The sequence below is a fragment of the Macrobrachium nipponense genome, chromosome 1, assembly GCF_015104395.2.
Source record: "Macrobrachium nipponense isolate FS-2020 chromosome 1, ASM1510439v2, whole genome shotgun sequence".
Classification (NCBI taxonomy): Eukaryota; Metazoa; Arthropoda; class Malacostraca; order Decapoda; family Palaemonidae; genus Macrobrachium; species Macrobrachium nipponense.
Genome location: NC_087200.1, coordinates 39,304,389 through 39,319,711, shown reverse-complemented (window position 1 = coordinate 39,319,711; position 15,323 = coordinate 39,304,389). Strand labels below are relative to the sequence as shown.

General features: G+C 37.4%; 1 protein-coding gene across 10 annotated transcripts in view; it reads left to right on the top strand.

Moving 5' to 3' along the window:
* Nucleotides 1–15,323, top strand: part of LOC135219256 (alpha-catulin-like) — a 567,812-nt gene that overhangs the window by 535,756 nt on the left and 16,733 nt on the right. For 9 of the 10 annotated variants that reach the window (XR_010315398.1, XM_064255879.1, XM_064255878.1 and 6 more), the window contains 8 exons: nucleotides 1,095–1,304; nucleotides 4,082–4,276; nucleotides 4,831–4,944; nucleotides 6,038–6,178; nucleotides 7,848–7,958; nucleotides 8,182–8,319; nucleotides 8,493–8,652; nucleotides 9,002–9,129. Coding sequence is in view for 9 of the 10 variants with exons in the window: in XM_064255879.1 (XP_064111949.1) it covers nucleotides 1,095–1,304; nucleotides 4,082–4,276; nucleotides 4,831–4,944; nucleotides 6,038–6,178; nucleotides 7,848–7,958; nucleotides 8,182–8,319; nucleotides 8,493–8,652; nucleotides 9,002–9,129 (1,197 nt within the window). In the remaining variant the exon portion in view is untranslated. The remainder of the gene's footprint in view (nucleotides 1–1,094; nucleotides 1,305–4,081; nucleotides 4,277–4,830; nucleotides 4,945–6,037; nucleotides 6,179–7,847; nucleotides 7,959–8,181; nucleotides 8,320–8,492; nucleotides 8,653–9,001; nucleotides 9,130–15,323) is intronic. The other variant, XM_064255874.1, reaches the window with a different exon arrangement.

The window sequence follows — 15,323 nt, the reverse complement described above, 5'->3', positions numbered from 1 at the left end:
TTATTTATCAATTGTTACCTCTATAAGAAAACTGTTATTATTATTATTATTATTATTATTATTATTATTATTATTATTATTATTATTATTATTACTCCCGGGAGGAGCAAAGGAACCACGTAAGTCATGGTTCAAAAGGTATATTTAATATAGACAGTTTATTGGATACTGGAAGTGCAATTTAAGTATTTGAAAGATGATATTTATTAATAAATATGTCAAGTATTAGGAAGTATTATCATAGAAACTAGATATTCAACAACTTGGTTGGGCGTCTCGTCGCATTATCTGGTGGTAACTGAAAGAGGCTTACTTCTCACTAAACGTTACTTGACGAAGCACCTGGAAAAGGTATCTGCGCTTTCGACACTTAACCAGTTCTCCTGGAATACATTATGAAGATGAATCTTATAAAGTTTGCCCAGGAATTTAATCTATGTGTTTACTAAAGGCCAGTACGCACACTGGAAAGATTTTATTGTGACTGCATGGAGTGTTCTCTACAATGAGGAGTTGTTACCTTATAAAACTCTCTCTCTCTTTTTTTTTACCCATACCACAGAAGAAGAACCTTATAGCCGCTTCTTGAAACACTGGATACTGACGTTTTTCCACAGATGGCCTTGCATTGGTAAATGGCGTGTCTCCAGAGCAGAGGGGTAGAAAAAATTACATTATTCAAGACTAGGAGATTAATGCGAAAGACAAACTAAGATTTGGTACTCAAAAATATCAATTTTATGTAATTTACATATCCTACAGAAGGTCCTTATAATTATGGTGTATTTTTAAACACTGGATATTGACAGTTTTCAACAGATGACCTTACGTTGGTATATGGCGATTTCTCCAAAACGTGTGAGTAGAAGAAATTAAACTGCCTGTGATTAGGAGATTATTAGAAAAACAAATGGGGACATGTTATCTTAAAATATCTATTTTGTTGTAATTTAATGCCCTACAGAAGACGGTCCATATAATATATTCTGTAATCAGTGGATATTGACAATTTTCCATCTGTACTCTGTGAAGCTGTTCTGTTCTGACACTACTGTCTAAGGTATTAATTACCATTTCTTTCCTCCCTCCCTTAGGTGACTCACAGCCTATCGCGCCTGGAGAGTGTCACCAACTTCACCGAATTCGTAAAGGCCTTCAGCCACTTCGGGGCAGAAATGGTCGAACTGGCTCACCTGACGGGGGACAGGGCGGCGGACATGAAGGACGAGAGGCGGAGGGCGCAGATGGCCGCCGCCAGGCAAGTCCTCGATCGCTCAACCATGATGTTACTCACGGCTTCCAAGGTGGGTCTCTCTCTCTCTCTCTCTCTCTCTCTCTCTCTCTCTCTCTCTCTCTCTTTGTCATGTCCTTACAGTTGTTCCCACTTTGTTTCTACAGATACTATTTATACTATTAACTCAGGGTTCTGTCCTTGGCCCGCTCCTGTTTTTTATTTACATTAATGACATTGATGTAGGCTTAACTAACAGGATAGCCAGATTTGTAGATGGCACCAAACTAGGTGTAAATGCAGCAGGGAAAGTTTAGAAATTATCTAAGGAAAACATGAGAGTGGTCAGAAAGATGGCAAATGCCTTTTAATCTGGATAAGTGTAGTGTTGCAAACAGGAACAAACAACCCTCATGCAAACTACATAATGCTGGGGAATGGCATAAATAGTGTAGAACAAGAAGAGGGTTTTGGAGTCATTATTATCAAGGACTTAAAATCCACAAAACGGTTCATAAAAGCTGAAAAGAAAGTTGCAGAAACTATCCATAGAGAGGCAGTTCAAATACAGAAACAAGGAAACGGTGCTGCAGTTCTACATATCAATAGTTAAGCCACATCTTGAATATGCAGTAGATTTTTGGTCACCAACACTAAGAATGGACATGAATAGACTAGAAGGGGTACAAGCAAGAGCCACAAAGTCAGTTCCATCCATCAGGCAAATACGACTAGAGAACCTGAACATGTATGACTTAGAAACACGACAATTGCGAGGACAACTAATAGAAACATTGAAAATACTGAAAGGCATAACAAAAGTAGACAATAACCTATTTACGTTACACGAAAACCAGACGTGAAGTAATGGATGGAAACTAGAACCAAAGAGATACGACACATCTCATTGTGGGATCTTCTTCATATACAAGACATGGAACACATGGAATAAACTGCCACCAGTTGTTAACAGCAACAGTGTGGAAGTTTAAAAGAAATCTAGGCAAAACCATTAGAACACAGTGAATGATTAGTAAACCTGTCTCTCTCTCTCTCTCTCTCGTGTTTTCCATAGAGTTGTTCCTACTTTTTTCTACACTTGCAATTAACTCTCTCTCTCTCTCTCTCTCTCTCTCTACTTTTACGAACCTTTGTCTCGTTTATTTACTGAATTTTTCTTCTTCTCTCTCTCTCTCTCTCTCTCTCTCTCTCTCTCTCTCTCTCTGTTTTTTTCTTCTTCTTCTTCTTTTTACTCTAGGCATTCAGTGCACGACAAATCTTTTGAAACTCAACCTTGGAAACATTTAAATCTTTTATGCAAAACAATTCGAGTCATGTATAGGATTCGGATGAAATAGTTATAAAATAGTTATAACTTGCTCAGTTATGACTGACATTCGAAGCGAAAACGATTCATGACTGAACAGCGGTACATGGAAGAGATCTGAACACTCTTAACTTTAATACTTTTTGCATCATTATTATTATTATTATTATTATTATTATTATTATTATTATTATTATTATTATTATTATTATTATTTTATTATTATTATTATTATCCAGATGAACCCTCTTCATATGTAATCAGCCAACAGGGGCTATTGACTTGCAATTCAAGCTTCCAGATAATACAGTGTTCATTCGGAAGAAGTACCAGAAAGTAACGGGAAATAAAGAAAGAAGAGACCAGTTGTCAGAAAAACAGGTAAATTACCAAATCAGTAAATAAATAAAGAAAATGATAATTAAATTATCAAAACGCAAGAGGAACTGCATTAGGGTAGTAGTGCAATGCATCTTCTCTTGAACTTCTGTAACGACAAATAAAAATTCATGCCAGTGCCCACGTTACTCATCCAAGTTGGTGGAGTTTGCAGCGAAGTAGCAGGAACATCGATCCATCAACTTTAAGACCAATTAATAAGCAGAGTTTTTTTTCTTTCTTTCTCTCTTTCTTTCTTCTCTGGAGATGGTGATACCGAGAAATTTTCTGTCTGTTTCCTGGACCCCGTAATCCGAAACCCGCGACTAAACGATGAGATGAGATGCCACTTCATTTGCATTGGGAAGTCTTCATCCTTTATTGAGGGAAGGGAAAGGCGAAGGAGGAGGAGTGTCTTTTTGGTAACACGCAGCTGACTGCCTTGAATTGGGAAGGTTTTCAGCTACTGATATGAAATGTAATTTACGTATTTTCACATAAATATTTTCTCTCTCTCCCTCTCTCTCTCTCTCTCTCTCTCTCTCTCTCTCTCTCTCTCTCTCTCTCTCTCTCTCTCTCTCACATATTTTATCCTTATGGTTGTCCCCGCATTGTTTCTGCACCTGCAGGTGTGATATCTCCCATGTATCCTTCCAGAAGTGCTTATTGTTCACGTATTCTTTCAGATGTGCTGATCTTCCATGTATCCTTTCAAGTGGGCTTGTCTCCCATTTTTCTTTTCAGATGTATTCAGTTATCTTCTCAAGTGTGCTGATCTTCCATGTATCCTTCTAGTTGTACTGATCTCCCATTTATCCCTTCAGGTGTGCTGATCTCTCATGTATCCTTTACAGGGTATGCTTATTTCCCATGTATCCTTCCAGGTGTACTGATCTCCCATGTATCCTTCCAGGTGTACTGATCTCCCATGTATCCTTCCAGGTGTACTGATCTCCCATGTATCCTTCCAGGTGTACTGGTCTCCCCGGTATCCTTTCAGGTGTACTGATCTCCCATGTATCCTTCCAGGTGTACTGATCTCCCATGTATCCTTCCAGGTGTACTGGTCTCCCATGTATCCTTCCGGGTGTATTGATCTCCCATATATCCTTCTGGGTGTACTGATCTCCCATGTTTCCTTTCAGGTGTGCTTGCGTCACCCCGAGTGCTTGACGTCTCGGGAGAACAGAGACACGGTTTTCTGCCAGATGCGTAGAGCCATGGATCTCATCCATTACGTGGTGAAAGACGGTGTCCTGGACTCGGTCAATGCCCAGGGGGAACCTAGGGTCAATGGGCAAAGTCCTGCCGAGTCCCCCGGAACCATTAGGGCGAGACAGGTCGGTAGAGGCTGCTGTTATTAAAGTTATGATTTCCCTATGTACTAGGATTGCTTCGTTTACATAGATCCACAGACACAAATGAATTAACTTGAAAAGAGAATTATGAAGAATGGGTCTTGTTTATTTGAAATGGCATATTTTGGACTTTGGTCATCAGAATCATACATGTTCAGCAAATGAAGTCTACACCTCAGTGTATATATGGCATTCAAGGTCTTTTAACATTTAAACTTGTTCGACTTGTGTCCTGAAAGGTTGTGTTTCTTAAAAGCAACTGACTGTTAGTATGCTTTTTGATACGTTGTAAAGTAAAAAATATTAAATATTTATTTCGACACAATATATTTTTCCATTAAGAATTTACCACACACAGTATTTTCTTGGAAAGTAATGTATCTTTCAACATATTTTGGCTTACTATCAGCTTCAAGGAAATTCGCTTCTCATTCTCTCCATTGGATGCAGTATTCACTTGAAGGAAAATGTACCTTTACTTGTTTATTGAATTCGCTGACAATTATCATCTTCAGCTAACAATATACTTCTGGCAGGAGGACTGGGATGCCAACCACACTATGTATGGGGCACTAAGGCACTTGGAGGATTCGGTGGAAATGACTCGGATGACTTTATGTGGCCCTGCTGTTAGAGATCGACTGTGTCAGGTACAGTACTTTGCATTCTCTCTCTCTCTCTCTCTCTCTCTCTCTCTCTCTCTCTCTCTCTCTCTCTCTCTCTCTCGCTCTTGCGTTGTATTGTTACTTACAATCTTTAGGCATACATCAGGTCATTTTTTGAGCTGCATCATTTATTTTTATAACACTTTCAGAATTAATTGTTTGTGTTCCATGTTTACCTCAATAATAGTCGGCAGGCAGATTTCCTGTGTGCATTGTTTTTATTTGTATTTCAAAGTTAAGATGCTACATAAGAATTTAAATTAACATCGGATTGACATTCATATTTGCAACAAATTTCAATATGAATTATTCATATCTCATTTCCTGAAGGTCCTGATACAGCATGTTTAGCCTCAGTGGGGAGTGTCCACTGAAGACATACGCCAATTGAAGACATTCGCACGGGAGAAAACCGCATTCTCTTTGATTATCGTACTCCAACTCTCTGTTCCATAATATGATTCCTTTATGATATATATGACTCTGCGAGATGAAATATTCACATTAGAAGACTTCCTTTTTTAATTAGCATAAACAATAATTTTCACTCATCAATTTTTTTAATAAGTCAATTGGCCTGTGCATTTTTGAACGAAAATATTTTTCGTTTGTGTAATACTGAAGTCGCTTGCTTAATCTCGCAAGAAAAGATCTGAAGAGAAATCATTTTATATGTACTGAGCATATCTATCCTATTCCATCAGGGTCGTTGTTTTTAGTTTTACTTTTTTTGATGCTTTAATTTTCTAATTGCATAGCAAAGGTTTATTTAGTTATATTCTTTATGGGTTCTAAACTTTCGTGAAATTTGGCTACTCGGAAACGATTCACATAATTTCAACATTCACCTAAACTTGGCTAAATGTAGACCTATATTTTTTTTACAAGCCGTTACTTTGGTGTAAATGTTACTATAACTTTAATGATGAAACATATTTCTTTGTAACTGTTTCTTGCTCCTTAAAAATCAGGTATTATTGTCAATAAACCTAATTTTTTTTTTAATGTTCTCCCATGATAATTTAATATGTAATGATTCGCTCTGTTAATCTTAGTTTTCTTCTGCTTCAATCAACAGGCCTTAGATACCATATGCGAGAGAATGCAGGACTTCACAGACTCTGCATACACCAGCCATGAACACAGGGAAAATATCCTTTTGCTCACAGACAGAATACGCCTTGAACTCAACCAGTTGTTACGGGTCGGGGTTAATCTGGTGAGTATGCTATTAATAACCTCTCTCTCTCTCTCTCTCTCTCTCTCTCTCTCTCTCTCTCTCTCTCTCTCTCTCTCTCTCTCTCTCTCTCTCTCTCTCTCCCCTTTAAAACCACTTTCATTCTTTTCTTATTAAACAAGGGGTCTTGACTTAAGGAGCAATTCAAAGACTGACATCCAGAAATTGAAAAGTCAACAGCTGCCTGTATGGAGATCTTTGCCAGATGTATCCTCATAGCTATGATGACTTTCATTGACAGCCTTCATCATGAAATAAGACTGAAAGATAATAACTTACAAGAGTGGGGAACGATGATATGAAAGTATTTATTAAATAATTTTGTTGTGGTTAAAGAAGGGACTTTAGGTGACTAGAGATAGTAGATAAATATTTCAATAAACGAGACATTTTAACAAGATGTAAAAGTTAGTCACTGGTGCCTTCTGCTTGTTACAACTCCCTCTTTTCTTGCATTCCTTTTCATATAGTGTTACTTTAGGATTCGTTTCCCGTTCTTCTACCCGTCTTCTTCTAAAACACCATACGTGCTTTGTGTATCTGATATGTAGTACACCTAACACCCGGGTACCTCGACCAATCGTGCCGTGGTTACATACGAAGAAACTGTAATTCATAAAAAGGCTAAAGTCATCACTGGTAAAACCGAATCAGAAGTCATCAAGGAAAGTGGTTAGACTTTCCAAAATAAACTTCAAGTACCAGAAGTGACTCCACCGAATCCCATTTTGAGGTACAGATCGAGCAGTTGGCGAATACTTTCTTCCGGCGAATACTTTCTTCCCAGATGATGCTGAGAAGGCAAGCAGATGGAATTTTTTTTTTTTTTTTTTTTTCCTAATCGAGAAACGATTTGGAAGCTTTCAGTCTGATTTTTTTTCTTTTTTTTTTACTTAAGGAAAACCGTCGTATTTTGACACTTTTAGTCGGATATTTAAATCATAATAACTTACGTGGAAGATGAATGACAGAGAAGGTATTTCATGTCTTATTTGCTGAAGTAATATTGAAGGGCAGAAAGGGGAGAGAAAGTATAGCAAATAAGAATGCGTAATTACAGAAAACTAGAGGATCAGTTGTATAAAACTAGATGCCTCATAATTAAGAAAGGTAAGTATTAAACAGTAGTACAGGCGAAGGCGGAAGCAGGGCGGGCCAAAATATGTTTCAGTTGCAGTTTTGTGTGAGGAATGTCACGGAAATCTCAAACTAAAGGAAGAGGATCAAATGTAATGAATAATAAGCAAACAATGCTTATTAATGTGTATTATTATTAAGATGGTAACTGTGTGAAAAACTTCAAATCAAGATTATTTTTCGCTTCGAAAAGTAAAACTCAGCGATGACATTGTAGGAGAGGTTGGATATAGCACAATAGAACCGAGTGAGTCTGTTTTATCCAAACTGAACTAGTTTTCTCATTTACACGAAACTGCCATAGAGTTCCTGTGGTTGTGTGTGATTTATCTTTGAAAAGACAACAATTTATGTGGCTAGCCCTGGAACAGCAAAAGGGACTTTCATTTTGTACCCTCTCACTCAAATGTCCTTAGCTGTTATTTGTGATCGATTTCAAAGAACTTTATTGAAAGATAGTGTGGACTTTCAACACCTCATTCCAAAGGTCTTATGTCATTTCTTCCTCCTCCAGGAACAGAAAGAGCCGCCTTCTCCCGGCGATGAGTTAGAAACGGCTATCAATGCCATGTTAGCAGCCACGAGAGACATGAAGCACCAGTTACAAACTACAGCACTAGTACAGGTTAGTTTTTTCCAAGTTGTCATACAAATTTTCTTGGTCTATCGACAAAAATGGTCTTGTTTACACAGTACTATTTCCAATACATATTAACTACTTTGCACAAGAGTCTAGGTGATCCATCTTGATTCTTGTCGGTAAATTATGGAGTAGGCATAAAATGAAGTTCATTTAATTATTGCTTGCACGAATAATGTTTTTTGACTGGAAATTTTTGTCTCCACAGGCAGAAGAGCTCGTCCGGGGAGCTTGCGAGGAAAGTGAGCTGATCAGTGCGCTAAAAAATGCCGGTTTGGCCACAGATCAGGAGAGGTTAGATGAGTATGCAGACCGCTTCTTAGAACACATAGAACACATACAGGAGGTAAGACTGCTATTTATCTTTATGCTTTAGTCATCCTAGTTATACTTTACGCTCACTCACTATCAGTACAATTTCCTTACTCAAAGTATTATGTGTTGCATACACCAATACTGGACTACTGTTCGCCGATGATGCCTGTGTTGATTGGTTTTAGAAGCATAACTCATTTTCAGGTCTGTAAATTATTACGGCACATAGCCACGACTGACTCGTTGCAAGTAGCTGCCAAATATGGAGAGATCAACTTGAGGATCTACGGCCCTCAAGTCGTGACAGCCGCGCAGACTCTCTGCCTGTACCCGACTTCGAAGATCGCCAAGGAGAATGTGGAAGGTAAACCCGCTGTTGCATCTCGTTCTCTTGAGACTAAACTTATCGATGACCAATTCCATACTGCTAATGGATAGCATAACATGTTTTATTTTGGTCTGATTTTTACTTACAATTATATTTTCTCCTGCCCATCTGCATTATTGCTCCTGCATCATGCTTCATGATAATACCCTGAAGACAACTGAGGGCCCATTATTTCTATCTTATCTGTTATTCTCATTATCGGCTTATGTTTCCATATATAAACATGCCTCCTTTTTTTTTTAAAGAAAGAAAGAATATCAGCTATAAACATGGAGTGTTTTTGTTCGTTTGTTTTTTATCCTTGCTCTTGCCATGGTTTTCTCAGTGTTTGCGGACATGTGGCTAAATTTGGTGGGGGACGTCAAGAGCCTGACCAAGGACATTAGCGACCAGATCATGGCCGAGAGTAAACCGCCGGAGAAGAAGGTTTATATGTCACTACCAAGACCAGGGGTAGGTGCCATCTTCAGGTCGCCTGAAAGATCCCCATTACCATTGCCATTACCCATGTGTTCACCCATTCTCATCGTTCGCTTCAAGGACATTACCCACATGTTCACCCATTCTTGTCATTTCCTCCAGTGGCATTAACCATATGTTCACCATTCACCCCCAGGGAAATCATCTGCACAGCTGTCTTGACCTCAGTTAGAGTTTTGTCTCGTCTCAAGATCATAGATCCCTAAGTGTTATTGAAGACCATTAAATCGTAGTATTGATGAAGAACATTTCATTTCCCCATTGGTCTTTGTTTCTTCAGTGAATGTTTCTGCCATCTTCATGCATACTTTGAGGGTCAGTTCAGCTTCTCATCCAGTTTATCCATTCTGTTATTTGTCATTCAGTCCCTCCCGAGCGCCATCATCTAGGCTTCTTGATTTATAGCCAAGTCTGTTCCATTCAAAATTTCTTATTTGACCAGTATTTCTTATAATGATTGTCTACTCAGGGTTTTGAGATCCATTATCCATTCTACTTAGAGACCCTGCTAAGAATTTCAATGGCCCATCGTCTAGGGTCTCAAGTACTGAGTAACTTTCCCTTGAAAAGAGTGGTTCACCTGGATACAGAGCAGTAGTTCATTCATTTACCAAGAACACCTTTCATTTAAACATGTAGCCAACAATCAGAAGTTGACAATCCCACTTGTAAACAGATGTCGATTCTTGCTTGTTAGTGCTTACATGATAGTACACACCACAGCTAAATCCTCATGTAAACCGTTGATATTTTTGCTGCATCGCCATCATCATTTTATTTATATAATTTCCAGCAGGCTTGTGAAACCACAGTAGTTATTTGAATACACTTACAGAGAGGCTATGCTGTTTTCATAAAAAATGTGATTGCTTTTGAAATGTGATTTCCCTTGTATTGTTGTCCCTCTTTTGGCTGGTATCAGATATTTTTTGAGTTCAGGTATTTTACCAATGGCCACATATTTTACGAATAAGTGTCATTCTTTTCCAATACAGTACAGGTATTCGATAAACATTGCTGAAACAGGTACTTTTTTTGTCATTATTGCAAGGCTTTTTATTAAATTACATCTCCAAATTAAAGCATTGAATCCCCACCTCCAGGTCTCAATATACGTATGGAGAATTTTTTTTGACCGTGTTCAGTCCCTAGCCTCTCAACCCCCACTACCACAGTTAAACTGTAAAAACAAAATTCCACTTCATTTCATTTACTGCATCGATATTACAGCATGTACTGTGTGTGTGCGTGTCTGGCTGTCTTTGTGTTCAAGTTATTTGACTTTTCTTGCTTTATTTCTTAGTGAAAGATGTGTAGTGATATGACTATGTTTTAACAAGCAGCTTTTGTACAGGCACAGTAATTGCATCTAATATTCTTCAGTGCAGAGGATCAATTGTCTTGAGTGACTATAGCAATATTTTGGTTGGATAGTTATTCATTTTTTATTCTATTTTGCTTCTTCAGTCTGTACCGTTTGTTGATTTAATTACAGTATTGTGTCAATGTTTCTGAGAGTGCTCTTATTCTTTGTTGTGGTATTGTCCCCCTTAAATTAGGATAGCCAACATTCCTCTTGATGTAGAAATTTGCTCGGAGGAAAAACTGCACCAACAGTCCTATCAAAAATGGCTATGATTTTCGTGGTCAAGAGTCGGGGGAGATTAAAAACAAATACTATAAACGTACACTGTGACATATTATGGGAATGACAACTGCGCTACATTTATTTAGGCAAACCTTTATATGGTTATGAATAAATAACACATTAAGGCTATTGATAAGGCTTCAGCATGCATTAAAAAGCCTTGCTACTGCTTAATCAGATGTTTGATTGGTATTGCTCATAAGTCAATACCAAGATTAGAAGCTGGCGTAGAAGATTTGAGTCAGAAATACAGAGGTCTTACAGCAAAAGGAATCTTCCCCTCTTCTATTCCTCTTTCTCCAATGCTGTATTGTTTCATTGTGACTTCCAGTATTACTTGAAATTAATTAGTTTATGGCCAGAAAGCTGTTCAGTACATTTTGTATGAAATGGATCCACATTGTTTTGTTGAATGCTTAGCGGAGTTTATGTTTCTACGGTAATGACCTCTATATTGAAATAACTTCCAGTAATGCCAATAAAGGTTTTCTCACAGAAGGAAGTTTAGGGTCATCTTGGGTTTTTGATAGAAATATATGCACTATAACCTTTAGTTATAGTATATGTTGATATATATGATTATGCATAGAATGTAGCAAGTGCTCTATATTTTAGTGTATATGATGATTATTATTTTTCTCTCTCTTTGTACCTGTTGAAGTTCTTTCTTGTTGTCTAAAGTTGTATATATAACAGATGTACTTCTGAGTGCAGTGAGAATGATTAAATGGGAAAAAATTGTATTTAACTCCTTGGTCCAAGTTTACCGGAGTCTAGTTTATCTGGAACAAGTAAAGGCACAGGAAAAAATCCTCTTGACATTAAAAAAGAAAAGTGGTTGGCCCTGTTAGCATCTAATTATTTCTACCTCAGCGGATTTTTAAATGTGGCAACTGGTACTTGATGCTTCACGTCCTACTTTTTCGATTGGAGGTCTATACATAGCATTCTAACCATCCCTTGACTCACAGGACTTCTATTCCTTTAAGGACCTGGTTCTGCAAGACATCAGATATAAAATGCGAGAATATCTTGTAGAGCATCTCACTGCTTCTCAAGAGTATTGAGGTCATGATGACAAAAGTCAGCAAAACATTAAAGCGACAGTTAATTGTGATGTCGTCCGGACAGGTTTAGGGCCCAGTGTGGTTTATGAATTTGCTGATAGTAACGAGTTTATTATTCCCATTTTGGATAGACGATATAACATATCTAATGCTTCTATGAACACTTTGAATCAGATATCCGTAACTGATTCATTATATACTTATTAACTCCCTCATTAACGATAGGGTACTGGATTGCCGCACTACGGAAGATGGTGATGATATATAACTCTTTGCCTTTTGTTCCTCAAAATTAGTGCTGACCAACTGGTTGATAACATGACCGGGTGAGAGTGGAAAGTGAAAACAATTCCGATATGCTAAAACATTATCTAGGGCAACGGCCCTAGATAAAGATAATTATAGAAATACAGTGGATGAGTTATTGGATATTATTAACATTCCATTTCATGCAATTTGTTGCACAAATCTTAACTGCACTCTTCATTCTGTAGAAATTTTTTACCTTCAAGCTCGATATAATTGAAATTTTAGAGTTATCAGCTAAGTCTTATATTCCGAGTTCTAAAAAGCAATCCAACAATAATGTCACCATTGATAACGATGATGGTGATAGTTATGATGATACTAATAACAGGAGTGGTGGTTGGAGTCATGGCGTTAGTAGAATTCGTGCACGAGGTATTTCAGTGGGGTGGTATTCAAGAGTGAAGCAATTTTGGAATCAGTCCAGCCAGTATTCGAGGCGGCTGGGGGCTGGGTGCTGCTGCTTTGAGGAGGCAAACCAGGTTCAACTGCCATAGAGCAGTTAAAACAACAAAACAGAATCAAGATCAAATTAAGCGAGAAAAGGCAGCGATAAATTTGATGAGTGGAAACTGGCGTTGTTTTCGAAGAGAAGTTAGTTCTGTGCACTCTGATGTAATTTTAAATTCAAGTATAATTGATAGTTTTCAAAGAAAAGTATGTCATTGTGCAGTAAACCGAACAGCCTGCCAATACATTGTCCTCACTTTTGCTCCAGACGCTAGGTGATATACTCAAAGACTGTTGGAAGTTTTCAAGTAATAATAATTTACACCTTCACTTTTTCACCCCAGCAATGGTGGAGTCGGCTGTTAGAAAACTTAACTAAGGAAAAAAAGACGATGCAGGTGACATTCATACCGAGGCTTTCATTGAAGCCCCAAAGAAGCTGTTTATTTTTGTATCATTCCTTTTGACTATTATGTTATGTCATCGAATGACCAATGACATTTTTTACCGTGTCACCTTTTCAACCTTAGTTAAAAATAAGAAAAAGAAAATGCATAACAAATTCTGAAAATTATAGAACCATTGCACTAGATGGTAGTTTTTGTAAAATCTTAAACTATATACTTATTGAGTATTTTAAAGATATATTTAAGTCAAGACACTATCAGTTTGCCTATGAAAAGGGATTTACTACAGCGCTTTGTACATTCACCGTGATGGAAACCATTGAATATTACGTTTCACTAAGTTCCAGTGTGATAGCTACTCTGCTCGAGTGTTCGAAGGCATTTGATCATAGGATAAAGTACGATAAGCAATTCAAAATTTTAATCGATCGCGGTCTGTGTCCCCTTGTTACAAGACTTCTGATGACGATGTATTCACGTGTAGAGGGGCAGGTTAAATTAAATCAATCATACTCTGACAGATTTGCTGTAAGATATGGGTTAAGCAAGAACGATTCATGTCTCTTCTTTTTTTGACTCGTTACATGGCTTTTACTGACACCAACTCTTAGATCGATGTGGTATTTACTTGACGAATCTGAAAAGTTTGGTGCGGATTTTGGACTTTCATATAATCCAGATAAATGTGAGAAGATTGTATTTGGCAATGCAGTATGACTCCAAATAGTTAATAATGTAAGGTATCTTGGTCACATTATGTCTGATGTTAGATATATATTTGATGGAAAAATCTAGTGTCTGATATTAAAACGAGAACAAATATCGTTTTGTCTCTGTTTGATATTTTATCGCTCGGTGCAAGAATAAAAAAAAAAATTTTTAATGCGAATTGTACCAGTTTTTATGGATCTGATTGAAGGACTTTGCAGACAACTGGCATGAGAGATTTGGACAGAGCTAGCACACGAGAGGACACATTGTAGTTTAATCCCACCATTAATGTCAACTTTGACGCCATCCTTGGAGATTTTAAGTAGTATGCATAGATTTTTCATAAGTGGGTATAATCATTCTTCCGCAATAAATTCGTTTTATTTTAGAAATTGTTGTGTCAACAGAGAATCTATATTATATAGAAACCTTACTTTTACGTCAGATGTTTTAGGTGTAAATATTGATAATCTTCTGTATATAAGCAGAAATTTAGTTAAAAGGAAATTATACAGATTAATGATCTTATGAGAGAAATGGAAAGTGTCCGTATTAAAAAGAGCCTATTCTTATTGACTGTAAAGAAAATGTTAAGTTTTGTGCAGGTGAAAGAAATTTGACGTATTTGTGTGTTGGCTGGTTTTTATCAGGTCGTAAAACCCAGAGTATCAGTTATTTTTTTTTTTACCTATACTTATATTTTTTTATATATTGACTAATTGTATTCATATGAATGAAGTTTTGAAATTTGAATTTGAAAAGCATCTTTGGCATTGTTGTGAAGAGTTTAGACTATCCATTGCTCATGCAATAGTGTTGTAGCTTGTCCCATGTAGCCCAAAAAATCAAGATGAACAAGAGAATTCAGATGGGACACTTTCACCACCATGATGATACAGGAGGAAGCAAACTCCTGATCATACTGTCACGCACAGACACAAGTTTCTGAGATATAATATCTGTACATCCGACTCACATCAAGATGGAATGGGCTGAATTGACAGGTGGTTCATCAAGGAACAGGTACATGTTGATATCATTAATTTATAGTATACACATTGTTTCATCATGGTTCATCCATCAACCAGAAAATACTAAAGATTCATGAGGAAAGGAACTGTTTTCCATTTCCAAAACCATTGCTAGAGCCTCAATTAATCATCATAGCAAAAATGCATGCGGCAATTATACTATACGCAGGAAATTCACTTACAATGTAACTTCATTGATGCATGTAGCATCATCAGAGAGGCAACTTAAGGAGGAAGTTTTATGGATCCTTCGTCAGTACCACTTCCTGATATCAGAATAAACAAGACCAAGTCAGCTCTAGATTTCTTTCTTTCTGCCATGTATGTGGCATGCAGATAGGCACGATTTGGGTAACGGCTATTATGTGGTGGTTGTATCATGTACGTACATATCAAGGCAGTTGACGAATGTTAGTGTTGTACAGTACTTGGATGTTTGTGTGGAAGACAAAGCACAACACTAACAAGCTTATCTACCTATCTGAAGAGTTCCTGATACTACTGTTGTCCCTGCCGTTGGAACTTAGTTCCGAGAAAGAGAGTCAGG